At 56.8% G+C, this 12963-nt stretch overlaps 1 protein-coding gene across 17 annotated transcripts in view; it reads left to right on the top strand.

Annotated features, from left to right (window-relative positions):
- LOC125339773 (protocadherin gamma-C4) overlaps positions 1 to 10932 on the top strand; it is a 365900-nt gene extending 354968 nt beyond the window's left edge. For all 17 annotated transcript variants that reach the window (XM_048331032.1, XM_048331024.1, XM_048331023.1 and 14 more), the window contains 2 exons: positions 4503 to 4591; positions 10306 to 10932. In XM_048331032.1, coding sequence (XP_048186989.1) covers positions 4503 to 4591; positions 10306 to 10532 — 316 coding nt within the window. In that variant the 3' untranslated portion in view covers positions 10533 to 10932. The remainder of the gene's footprint in view (positions 1 to 4502; positions 4592 to 10305) is intronic.
- The last annotated feature ends 2031 nt before the right edge of the window (positions 10933 to 12963 follow it).

The following is a 12963-nucleotide window of genomic DNA, read 5'->3' as shown; positions in this document are numbered from 1 at the left end:
ACCACCCTGGTTGGCTCTGACCCACAATCCTCAGATCTCAGTCTCCTGAGTAGCAAGGATTACAGAGAGAAGCCACCAGCATTTGGCTGATAGTTACATTGTAACAATGAAGTCCAGGCTGTTATCAAGCTGAAAGTCAACCTTTTCCAGATTGATCACTTGTTTTTTTTTTTAGCACAATGAAACATTTTTTTTAAAGGTACTCCTCTCCATCACTTATATACCACAGTGCATCAGGACACAAATGCTTTATACTCCGAAATCTGAGGGTCTGGCACCGGCACATAGTAGGTGCTTAGAAAAGTGGCCGGTTGCATGTAGTCCTTGGTCTCCACATTCACCGTTCACTCTTCCTCCAGGGCCCAGAAGAGACCTCGCAGCTGCTGCTGGGGTTCTGAGATGTCCCTGTGGAGACCTCATTGTCTGTGGGGAGCTAGCAGGCTCCGGGTTCATGTTAGGACATTCAGGTTGCAGCTCTGTCACTTACCAGCTGGTGACTTTGAGAAGGCCTCTGAGCCCTGATTTCATCTGCCCGAAAACAGGGATAATCATAACCTTTATCTGCAGGGTGGTATTTTCATCTGAGGATGAAACAGAGGATAAATACATAACCCAGCTGGCCCAGCGCTCAGTGAATGGCTACAAAGCAGTCCCCCCCCCCCCACACACACTGGTTATTTTCTTCCCCGGTTTCGGAGAGCTAGCCGCCTGCCCACCTCCTCTTCCTCTGGCCTTCAAGAACCTGAAGAATCCCTAGACAGCTGGTTTCCAGCTGCCCTTCTACTCGAGTCCTCTCCATACCCCAGTCCACCATCACAGTATCCACTCAACCTGGGTCTCCCTCAAAGCCCTGCTGCCTCTCTTGCTTTCTCTCCCCCACTTTATCCCCTTCACCTAGGCCTGAGTTCACCTGCCCCAGAGTTCAGAAATGAGGACTCCCTAATTTTCATGGAGACACTGATTCTAGGCTCCTCTACTCCCAGGAGAGCTGGACTGTGAGGTTTGGTTTGGTTTGGCTTTTGCCCATCCTGGGGCTTGAACTCTGGGCCCAGGAACTGTCCCTGGGCTCCTTTTGCTCAAGGCCAGCACTCTATTTCCTGAGTCCCAGCTCCACTTCTGGCTTTTTCTGTGATTGATTAGAGATAAGAGTCTCATTGACTTTCCTGCTTGGGTGGGCTTTGAACTGTGATCCTCAGATCTCAGCCTCCTTCCTGAGTAGCTAGGTTTATAGGCATGAGGCAATGGTGCCCTGCGAATGAGTGGGTTTTAAAACATTGAACAGAAGAACGCCCTCAGAACTCTTGAGGATGTAGCCGTGCTGTGTAGGGTCCACCCCACTGTCCCACCTTAAACCTCCTCCCCTCAGGGGCTAAGGAAATGGGGTCGCCCTGCCTGGAAAGCTCCCTCCAGTACCGCCCTCTCCCGAGTGACTTGTCTTATTTTGAAAGGTCTGAAACCGGTTGAAAGAATAATATGATGAACATTCAAGCACTCTTTTTTAACCTAGGTTCATTAGTGGTTAATATATTTGTTGTTTTATCTTTCGGTGTAGACATACACATGTATACAAACAACATACTCGCATACTTCTTGTGTGTGTATGTGTGTGTGTGTGTGTGTGTATGACAGTTCTAGGACTTGAACTTAGCACCTGTGTTGTTCTTTTTTTGTTGTTGTTGTTCATATACCACTTGAGCCACAGTTCTACCTCCGGCTTTTTGGAGGTATTTTATGGAAATAAGGGTCTCAATTTCCCGCTCTGGCTGGCTTTGAACCGTCATCCTCATATCTCAGCCTCTAGAGTAGCTAGGACTACAGGCCTGGCTTGTAATGTACTTCTGAATCATTAGAAAGTAGGTTGCAGACATAACATTTGACGCTTAAGCATATGTCTCCTGCAGACTTCTATAAAACCTCAAAGCGACGATCACATTTGAAGAATTTAACATGAACATTTCCCATCAGGAAAATTTCCCAATGTTTCCAATGTGTGTTTTTTTTTGTTGTTGTTTTGCCACTCCTGGGACTTGAACTCAGGGCCTGAGCTTTTTTGCTCAAGATTAAAAGAAAAAGTGCCCTCCAATCTCTCCATTAGTCTCTTCCTAAGTGCTTAGCGTATCTTCAAACACTGGGGCTCAATGAATTCTCCCCCCTTAGTCTCCTAAGTGCCAGACTGTGTCCAGCTAAACAGAGAGTGCCAGGGGCTCAGCTCGGGCCCTTTCTTGCACACACTAGGCAAGCATTCTAGTATGAAGCGATAACTTCAGCCCCTGTTTTTATTGTTATTTGTTTTTTGGGGGGGAGTTATATTTTTGTTTTTTTCAGATGGACATTTTTTGGCTTAGGCTGGCCTTGAACTGGAGATTTCGCCTCTGCCCGCCCCCCGCCCCCACGCCAAGCGCTGGGATGACAAGCCCTGTGTCTCCATACCCCGTGACAATATTTTTTATTTTTTTATTTTTTGGCCAGTCCTGGGCCTTGGACTCAGGGCCTGAGCACTGTCCCTGGCTTCTTTTTGCTCAAGGCTAGCACTCTGCCACTTGAGTCACAGCGCCGCTTCTGGCCATTTTCTGTATATGTGGTGCTGGGGAATCGAACCCAGGGCTTCAAGTATACGAGGCAAGCGCTCTTGCCACTAGGCCATATCCCCAGCCCCCGTGACAATATTTTTAAATGTTTGCGACTAGTAAGTTATCTGTGGAGGATGCTGTTAAGTCTTCAGCTCATTGTAGTATTGTGGAATTCACCGGTGAGCACCGCCTGAGTCTGTTTTTGCATGAGTAGTTATCAAGGGGTGATTTGCAGTCATCGCCTCTGCGTTGATTTAGCTGTCATTCTCCTGTAAGGCACCTGGGTGATTTGTCCAAATTTAAGTGGACTGTCTTTTCCTTGAAGGAGCCTACACTGACCTCCCTCACTCCAATGGTCCCTGCTCCTTGCCTCCATTGCCCTTGTCACAGTTGCAGCGACAGTATTGTGTCATTAGTTAGCATCGTCTTTTCAGTGTGCACTGTAAGCACCATTGAGACGGGCTGCTTTTGTCCCGCCCACAGCTACAAGTCCAGCGCCTGGCCCAGTTTCTGGCGCATAGTGATTGCTCAATAAATATTGATCGAATAAATGGGCATACAATCCCTACCCTTCCCACTCTTGGAGGGAAGGATGATATTCCCACTTCAGCTCCATCCCTAATTTCGTGTTTGTTGTGATGGCGCAGGGGTGGTGCAGTAACTGTTCCTTTTTGAGCCTTAAACTGAGTCTGCTGCTTGGGACTGGGGAGTTCCAGATTAGAGGAAACCATTAGCAAGGGCTGACCATGAAAAACTGTAAAGCTGTTCGTATGTTTATGTACCACAGCAACACACACACACACACACACACACACACACACACTCACACACAACTGGCAAGCCCTCAAAGCCTTTCCTGAAGCCATGGTAATAGGACCTGGTCTCCCTGCTCTCTTCTCATCTAATCAGGCAACAACTACTTACTGAGGAACTTCTCTGTGCCAGTTGGTGCCCAGAGTTAGCAACTCGTTAGGTTGGCTATGTGTGTGGCAGAGCTGTGTCCTTTTTCCCTCTACAAATGAAAATAATTTGATCTTAGAATCCCCTCTCCCAACCCCCTTCACGAAGAGCAGAGGAATTGTCACCATGGGAAAAATCTAAACGGAATGGAAATTCCTTAGGGATCCTTTTAGAGTGGCATGTCTTTAAAAATGGTGGATCACATCATGCTGTTTTCCATGCACAAGGCCTCCCCGCATCCCAGTGAGGTCCTGGTACCGGGCTTCCCTCTGCGAGCTTTAGCAAGAGGCTGGTACAAGGCCTGCCTCCCGGAAGTCAGGGTGATAGAGGAGTCACAGTCACAGGTGACCGTGTCACCCGTGGGCAGACACCCCACCCCGACCCCACCTGGATACGTTTAGGGGTCCCCTTAGATAAAGTTCACTCTTGCCGCCAAGGTAAAGGGGAGGGGCTTGAGGGATGGGGAGGGGCCTGAGGGACGGGGAGGGGCCTGGGGAAAGGGAGGGGCCTGAGGGACGGGGAGGGGCCTGGGGGAAGGGAGGGGCCTGAGGGACGGGGAGGGGCCTGGGGGGAAGGGAGGGGCCTGAGGGACGGGGAGGGGCCTGGGGGAAGGGAGGGGCCTGGGGAAAGGGAGGGGCCTGAGGGACGGGGAGGGGCCTGGGGGGAAGGGAGGGGCCTGAGGGACGGGGAGGGGCCTGAGGGACGGGGAGGCCACTCAGTGCTGTCTCCCATTTCCCTCCCTCTGTTCCTGTCCTTGGGAGAGTCACTGGCCTCTCGTGGGGTGCAGGTGGCTCGATGCCCATGAGACACCCCTGGTTTGGGGATCTGACTTCTGGTGGATTCCATAAGTTGTTCTGACCCCCCTCAAAGGTCGTGGGTGCGGGGTGGGAATGGGACAGGAGACAGGGAGGGGGCTGTCGGGGGCAGGGCCGCCTGCGACGGGGCTCACCAGTCCGTCCATTCTCTCTCCAGCTCCCAAAATGGCGATGAGACCGGCACCTGGCCCAACAACCAATTTGACACCGAGATGTTGCAGGCGATGATCCTGGCCTCGGCCAGCGGTGAGTGCGGTGGGGGGCCCGGCCCTGGGCCGCAGACGCGGGCCTTGCCGCCCGTCGGGGAGGCTCCAGGATTCCAGGACACAGAGCCAAGCCGAGGGGCTGCAGAGGGAGGAGTGGGGGGGGGGGGTTCCAGCCTAACTCCGAAAGGAGAGACAGCAAGGTCAGGTGCATCCGCGCCATAGTGTTCACCGTCCTCGCGGCCACTGCCATGGGTTTGCTCAGTTTCCCCAGGCAAGGAAACGGGGATTGGGAAGGAGGGATGAGTGTTAAAAGGAATGACGTTGAATCAGCATGCATTGTGTTCACCAACTGCTTTGGAGAATGGCGACTCTTTTGTCCACCTACTTAATGACGATAAAGGAATTCAGATTAAAGTTTTAAAAAAGAAAACGGAGATAGGCCGAGGGTAGAGGCACACATCTGTAAACCCCAGCGATCCGGAGGTGGACTGTAAATCAAGAGGCCAGGCTTTGAAACTGGCCAATCTGGGGTCTAGATGGTGGTGACCGGGAGGCCTTAGGTAAGGTATGAAGGCCCTGCGGGTCTCATCTGCACTTGCTATATGAATAGATCTCATATAGGGAGGGAAGAGCCTCAGACTCAGCCCTCAGCAAGGTGACCGAGCATAAACGCACCGCTCACGGTGGTTCTAACAGACAAATCGTTATCTTCATTGACCTATAGAGACACAAAGGTCAGAAGTAGAATAATGCCTATTAATAAGGACCGGTGGGGGACTGGGGATATGGCCTAGTGGTGAGAGTGCTTGTCTTGTATACTTGAAGCCCTGGGTTCAATTCCCCAGCACCACATATACAGAAAAAACAGCCAGAAGTGGCGCTGTGGTTCAAGTGGCGCAGAGTGCTAGCCTTGAGCAAAAAGAAGCCAGGGACAGTGCTCAGGCCCTGAGTCCAAGCCCCAGGACTGGCCAAAAAATAAAAATAAATAAGGACTGGTGGAACAGCAAATGCGAGCTTTCCAGGGAGGCTGGTTAAGTTGAAAGCACTGAGAGCCCTGCTCTACACGGAACCTGGAGACCTGAGAGAAACAGCACTGTAACTGTGCCCGGGTACAGGCTACACAGACTTCGACTCATCCCCACAGTTCCCGAGATAGGTCTGATGACTTACACTCGACAGAGCGGGAACATGAGCCGCCACTTTCCTCAAGGCCTCAGGTTCCTGTCCAGCTGCCACGCTAACCCCGCTCTGTGCCCAAGTTCACACCCTTTGGACTTCCAGGACTCTGCCTTTAGATCCAGCCTCCATTTCCCTCCTAGCTGACTTGAGGTAGAGGCTGACCTAATAACCTACATTCTTCTTCCGGGTTAGGGTTTCCAGATGAAATATAGGATGCCCAGTTAAAGGTGAATTTCAGATAAACAAGTGCTGCACGATCATAAGCACGTTTCCAATGTCAAATGAGACAGACTACTCAAAAATCACACACTATTAATCTGGAATGCACGCATCATTAAATGCCGCAAGTTTCTATATGCTATCTTTCTGGTAACTCTACTCTAGGTATCAGAGAGTCAGGGGGGTCAGGGCGATGGGGGAAGGGACAGGTGGCAGGTGGCAGGGCCTTCAGCCTCTGGGACAGAGCCATCCCAGATCTAGCCGGGCCTGTGACCTTGTGAGAGGCCAGACACTGAGTGTGAGAGGAGACCGGAGGCGGTGTCTGGGGGAGATGCTAACTGTGGTTCTTGAGGGAAGTAAGCAGGGCTGTTTAGCTTTTGTGGCCTTGAGGCCTGGTTCTGCCTCTAAGGCCAGCAAGCAGGCTTTTTAGCCTAAATCCAGATGTTCCAAACTTAAATGGAAGTTGTATTTACGGCTCGGAACCTTCCCGGAAGGTCTCACTGGAGCTGAGCCCAGGCTGCCTGCTCCCGGGTCGGACTCCACCCTCCCTCCTGCCAACCCCGGGCCCGACCCGAGGCAGAGCCCGGCCCCTGGGGAATGGCTTGGGGTGGAGGTGGTGGGGTCAGGGCCTGCCCTTACTTTCGCACTCACTTCCTAGGCCCTGGGAGTAGAGCCCGGCCAGGCCTGGCTGGCTGCGGAGGGAAGAGGGAGACATCCTTAGGAGACTTAAATAAACACTCAGGGGAGGCGCGCTCCCAAGGAGGCTGCGGTTTGCAGCCGGGTTGCAGCTCCTCGGGCTGGGGGCCAGCTTCCTGAGGCCTGCCTGGCTTTGCCTCGCCTGCCTCCGCCTGGGCCGGGAGGGCTGGGAGGCCAGGGGACAGACAGGTGGTCAGGAAGCAGCATCCCGGACCTTTCCCAGCCAGAAGCTGTGCCCAGAATAAGGTCTTGGAAGAAAGGAGGGCATCCAGGAAGGGGTGAAGAGCTGATGGCACAGGGGTCTCCTCCCGATGAGGAAGCTGAGGCGCAGGGCCTCAGGGATCGGGCCTGGGCCCAGACCACACAGCTCCTAACGGCAGCGCGGCTGGTCACACACACAGACTGTTACACTCTGCCGGTCACACACACAGTCAGACTGTTACACTCTGCCGGTCACACACACAGTCAGGCTGTTACACTCTGCCGGTCACACACACACACACTGTTATACTCTGCCGGTCACACACACAGTCAGGCTGTTACACTTTGCCGGTCACACACACAGTCAGGCTGTTACACTTTGCCGGTCACACACACAGACTGTTATACTCTGCCGGTCACACACACAGACTGTTATACTCTGCCGGTCACACACACAGTCAGACTGTTACACTGCTGGTCACACACACACAGTCAGACTATTACACTGCTGGTCACACACACACAGTCAGACTGTTACACTGCTGGTCACACACACAGTCAGACTTACACTCTGCCGGTCACACACACAGACTGTTACACTCTGCCGGTCACACACAGAGTCAGACTGTTACACTCTGCGTTCTCACACACACAGTCAGACTGTTACACTGCTGGTCACACACACAGTCAGACTGTTACACTCTGCTGGTCTCACACACAGTCAGGCTGTTACACTGCTGGTCACACACACAGGCTGTTACACTCTGCTGTTCTCACACACACAGTCAGACTGTTACACTCTGCTGGTCACACACACAGTCAGACTGTTACATTCTGCTGGTCACACACACAGACTGTTACACTCTGCCGGTCACACACACAGTCAGACTGTTACACTCTGCCGGTCACACACACAGTCAGACTGTTACACTCTGCAAGCTCCTTCTCTCCCTCCCTCTTGATGCACCCCAATTTCACGGGATCCCGCGAGATGGGCCGGAGCTGGCTTTGCCCCCCTCTGCCCATTCTGGATGCCGTGCAGACATCCCTGGCTCCTCCTCACCCTGGCCGAGCACGTCCTTCCTCTGCCTCCCTTGGGTTTCCACCCCTCTCTCCATCGCTGTCCCCCCCCCCCCTCTCTTTCTCCGGTTCCCCGGTCTGCCTCGGGCTCTCTGGCCTCTGCCCAAGCCCCTCAGTCACGGTGGAATCCCGGCTCTTGGAAGCCCGCGCGCAGCCCTTCCCCCTCGGTGGGCGGCCGGCGGGGAGGGGCGGGGAGGGGCGGGGAGGGGCGGGCGGGGCTGGGCGGCGGGGATGGCTCCCTCCTGGAGCTAATTAGGGAAAACAAGGAAAAGTCAAGGAACACAAAGGCGGGGGGTGGGGGGGATGGAGGAAGTGGGCAGCTGCTCTCTCCCACCCGGGCCTCTTCCTGCGCCTCCCCCCACCCCGAGGCTCGCGGCCCAGGCCCCGGGATCCGAGGGCGGGAAGGACGGCGGGGCAGCTGGGCGGGGGTTTCCTCCTCCCGCCCGCCCGCCCGCCCTCCTCGCATGCCCTCTGTTACCCCAGCGGCAGCCCCGTGCCCTGCCTTCCCCGTTCCCAGCGTCCCGGAGCGCTCCGCTCCTCCAGCCTCCACCACTCCCGGCCCCATCCCAAGGTCTCCAGCGGGAGCCCAGGGAAGCCGCCCACAAGCATGGCCCGTGTCACCGGGCTCAGCCGCTCGAGCCCGCGTGGACACCGGACCCAAGCTGTCCGGCCCCTGGGATTTCCATCTTCCCCATCCCGCGCAATACCCGGCATCCCTGCCTCTGTTCTGACGCCTGGGCCTTTGGAGAAGGCGCCAGGCCCCTGGTGCTGGCAGTGACCGAAACCACCCCCTCCTCCCGCTGTAACACATGCCTGTGCCTTCCCGTCTCCCTCAAGAGCCCAAGTCACTGTGGAATCCTGGTCGGTCGGTCTGTCTGTCTGTCTCTCCTGGTGCTGGGGCTGGGGCTTGAACTCATGGCCTGGGTGCTGCCATTGAGCTTGTTGTTGTTGAGCCACAGCTTCACTTCTAGCTTTTTTGGGTGCTTAATTGGAGATGAGTCTCCTGGACTTTCCTGCCCAGCTGGCTTCAATCTGAGATCCTCAGGTCTCAGCCTCCTCAGTAGCCGGGATTCCAGGGGTGTGCCACTGGCACCTTGGCAGGGAGTCCTGACACTTCCATGCTGATATCTCTGGGCTCTTCCCCCTTCCTATTCCCAGGTCGGAAGGAAGTTGGGAATCTTAATAGTCAGGTGCTGTCAGGAAGGTGAATGCTGGAGACTGGCAAGGTGGTGTCATACCTGTAATCCTAGCTCTGGATAGACAGAGGCTTGAGGATTGTCAGCCTGGGGTGAACTCGCCTTGGCTACACAGTGAGTTCCAGGCTAGTCTGGGCTACAACATAATAGGGTTACAAATAGCAAGACCCTACCTCAAAGAACAACAACAAAGCCTGTAAGCACGCGCACGTGCACACACACACACGCACACACACGCATGCACACACACCCGACCTATGATTGACATATTACAAGCACTGGTCAGGGAAAGATAAGCGCGAATACAAACCACTCCTGCACGGAAGGTGAGGGCAAGCCGGGCCCGGGCGGCGCACGCCGGTCATCCCAGCTACCCAGGAGGCTGAGATCTGAGGATCCCGGTTCAAAACCAGCCCCGCAGGAAAGTCCACGAGACTCTTATCTCCTGTTAATCACCAGAAGTGCTGAGTGAGGCTCAAGTGGTAGAGCGCTAGCTCAGGGACAGAGCCCAGGCCCAGAGTTCAAGCCCCATGAACATCAACAACAACAAAAAAGAAAAGTGAGGGGGAAAGTTTGGGGCTAGTTCCCCTGAGGGAATTCCTAACTAGCATGTTATGAGCACCTACCCCATCACCAGGGCACTACTTAGGGTAATTTAAATACAACTCGTTTAGTTTTCACAAAACCATGGATATTCCGTCATACCTCCATGTCGCAGATGGTAACACTGAGGTAGTTAAGCTTCTGTAGGATCATAATAAGGAAAAGAGCTAAGAAGCCAGGCCTTGGTAGCTCATGCCTGCACTGCTAGCTGCTCAGGAGGAAACAACCTAGAGGATCATAGTGCAAAGCCAGCGCCGACAGCAAAGCCCCCGAAAATCCATCTCCAAAACAACAAGCAAAAAGCCAGGCTGGAAGCATGGTTCAAGTGGTAGAGTGCTAGCTGCGCAAGCAGACCAAGACCGGAAACTCACCAAACAACAAACAAAACACACCCAGAAATCGAGCCTGGGCTTTGTCATGCTTGACCCTACCCTGAAGCCTTTGTAGGTAGAGCAGCCGCTCCTGGGATCCTGGGAACCCCGGTCTCCCCCGGGGTTCTCAGTGGGGGCGGGGCGGCTGCTCCGGTGAGCACTGTCCCTGTGCACCTGCTGATCCTCTCTCTCTCTCTCTGACTTGGCAGAGGCCGCTGACGGAAGCTCCACCCTGGGAGGGGGCGCCGGGACCATGGGCCTGAGCGCCCGCTACGGCCCCCAGTTCACGCTGCAGCACGTGCCCGACTACCGCCAGAACGTCTACATCCCGGGCAGCAACGCCACGCTGACCAACGCGGCAGGCAAGCGGGACGGCAAGGCCCCGGCCGGCGGCAACGGCAACAAGAAGAAGTCGGGCAAGAAGGAGAAGAAGTAGTGGCGGAGGCCGGGCCGAGAGCCACCGGCCGCCTCCTCCCCACGCAAGCAGCCGGCTCTTCACCTTACCTGACCCAGGTCTCAGAAGTCCAGGCCCCCCCTCTCCCCAGGATATTGGTAGAGGCCCAGGCCATGCTCCCCTTGGGAAACAGAAACAAGTGCCCAGTCAACACCCCCCCCCTTTCTCTGCCCACAGTGTGGGGGGGGGTTGAATATGCAAGGGGAGTTCTGCTGGGAACCCCCATCCAATCAATTGCTGTACCCATGGGGGTGGTGGGGGCAAGTGGCGACACCTAGAACCACCTGTCCCACGCCCTTCACTTTCAGCTGAACTCGTCCATCTTCCAGCTCAATCAGGCCATGCACCCCCATCCTCCCCCTCCCCCTCCCCCCTGCTGGTTTAAAAATTCTTAAACAAGGTGGTTGGGGTGTCGGGGTACCAGGTAACCTAAACAGGCTCATGGTCCTGAGGTTGGAAGAGCATGGTGACCTCTTGGCCTCTCCTCCAGTTCTCAATCTCCCCCCCCCCCCAAAAGCAGGATTTGGTGCCAACCCTTTCACTTCCTTCTAGAGCTGAGACTTTCCCTCAAGTTCTGGGGGATACAGTCCTCATCCCCATGGTACTGATCCGTGCTGGATTTAGGGAAGGCATTTTGCCACCAAGCCTCTAGCCAATGCCCTGGGGCCCGGCCTTTCTGTCTTTCATTGTTTGGTGTTCCCCATGCATGCTGTGACTTCCTTAGCGCTCCTCCAACACGACTCCATTGCATGTTCTGAGACAGTAGGGGGTGGTAAGATAAAGAAGGGGAGTGTATGTCTATGGCTGGAGGGGGGGTGGATGAGGGTTGGCTTGCAGAGGCTCTGTAGGTCCCAGGATCCTGGCCCAATCCTCACATTTCAGCCATAAACGCATCCTAGGCTGGATCCCCCACATTCTTCCACACTGGGTTCAGCCTAGGCAGCCAGCTTGGGGGGGCAGGGGGGAGGGGCTGAGCCATGGGGACCAATGGGTATAAACTGGCATTTCAGTCCAAGGAAGCTCGGAGTGGCTTCGGGGCCGGGCCCTCTGGAGAAGCCCGAGGAACCTCTGGGTGCTGGGTACTCCGGAGGCGCCTAGGGAGCCCTAGGGGGGAGGCCCGCCCAGGGGGGGCCATTCCTGACCCCTGGGTTGGGGCAGATGGAGCTGGGCCAGGCAGGCGGGGCCCTTGCTCGCTTCAGGCCCGTCTCCAGCTCTCCCCGCCGCCGCCGGGTGCCCTTTCTCCTCTCGAAGGCCACTGCCCAGCCCCCCACCCCCACCCCGGTGGCCAGAGCCCGGTGCGAGCCCCCTCCTCCCCCCACCCCCCAGTGCCTCCTTGTGTATAGACTTCCCTCGGCCCGCTTCCCCCCCCACCTCCTCGTGCCCCCCCCCAGTCGCCCTCCCCGGCCCCCGGGCCTAGCGTAGCGCCCCGCCCTCCCTTCCCCGGCTGGTGTAGCGTAGCCGATAGTGCCGTGCGGCGGCGCCCCCTCCCCGGTACTGACCCCCCCCCCCGCCCCGCAGCGCTTCTCCCCGCGTAGTCACGTAGCTCCCGCCCCGTCTCACGCAAGTTTTATACTCTAATATTTATATGGCTTTTTTTCTTCGAAAAAAAAAATAATAAAAAGATTTCTTGTTGAAAGGCTGAGCGGACGGCTTCCGTCGGGGAGAGGGGGGTTCCCGGGGTGACGAAGCGGGGTGAAAGCGTGATGAGCCGGGGGCGGGGCGGTGGGTGTCATGTCACTGAGCGTGTGCGCTCTTCGCACGGCTACCCAACATGGCCGCGCGTGCTCCCCGCACCCCCGCACCGAGGCGGTGGCGGTGCCTGTGGCGCTGAGCGCCGCGTGCGAGGGAGGGGGCACTCGTCTGCGCGGGGTCGTCCGCAGTCTCCGGGCAGAAGAGGAGCCCGTGTGCGGGGCGGGGCCTGGAGGCGGGGCCTGGAGGCCGGGGGCGGGGCCGCCTTCTCCGGGCAGAAGAGGAGCCCGTGGGCGGGGCCGCCTTCTCCGGGCAGAAGAGGAGCCCGTGGGCGGGGCCTGGAGGCCGGGGGCGGGGCCGCCTTCTCCGGGCAGAAGAGGAGCCCGTGGGCGGGGCCTGGAGGCCGGGGGCGGGGCCGCCTTCTCCGGGCAGGAGAGGAGCCCGTGCGCGGGGCCGGGGCCGCAGTCTCCGGGCAGAGGAGCCCGTGCGCGGGCGGGGCCGGGGGCGGGGCCACAGTCTCTGGGCAGAAGAGGAGCCCGTGTGCGGGAGGGGTGGGGAGGGGGCGGGGCCCGGAGGCGGGGTGGGGCGGGGGGCCCCGGACCTCCGCAGCGCAGGCCCCTTTCTGCTGAAACCAACCCCCTCCCCCCAGCCCTGCGCCCCCGGCAGGGCCGAGGGCGGATCCTCTCTTTCGCCTCCATCCACTCGGCTGAGCCTCAGCCCGCCC

Source organism: Perognathus longimembris, chromosome 22 (genome assembly GCF_023159225.1).
Source record: "Perognathus longimembris pacificus isolate PPM17 chromosome 22, ASM2315922v1, whole genome shotgun sequence".
Classification (NCBI taxonomy): domain Eukaryota; kingdom Metazoa; phylum Chordata; class Mammalia; order Rodentia; family Heteromyidae; genus Perognathus; species Perognathus longimembris.
The sequence above is the reverse complement of the archived record's forward strand: the minus strand, read 5'-3'. Positions and strand labels throughout refer to the sequence as shown.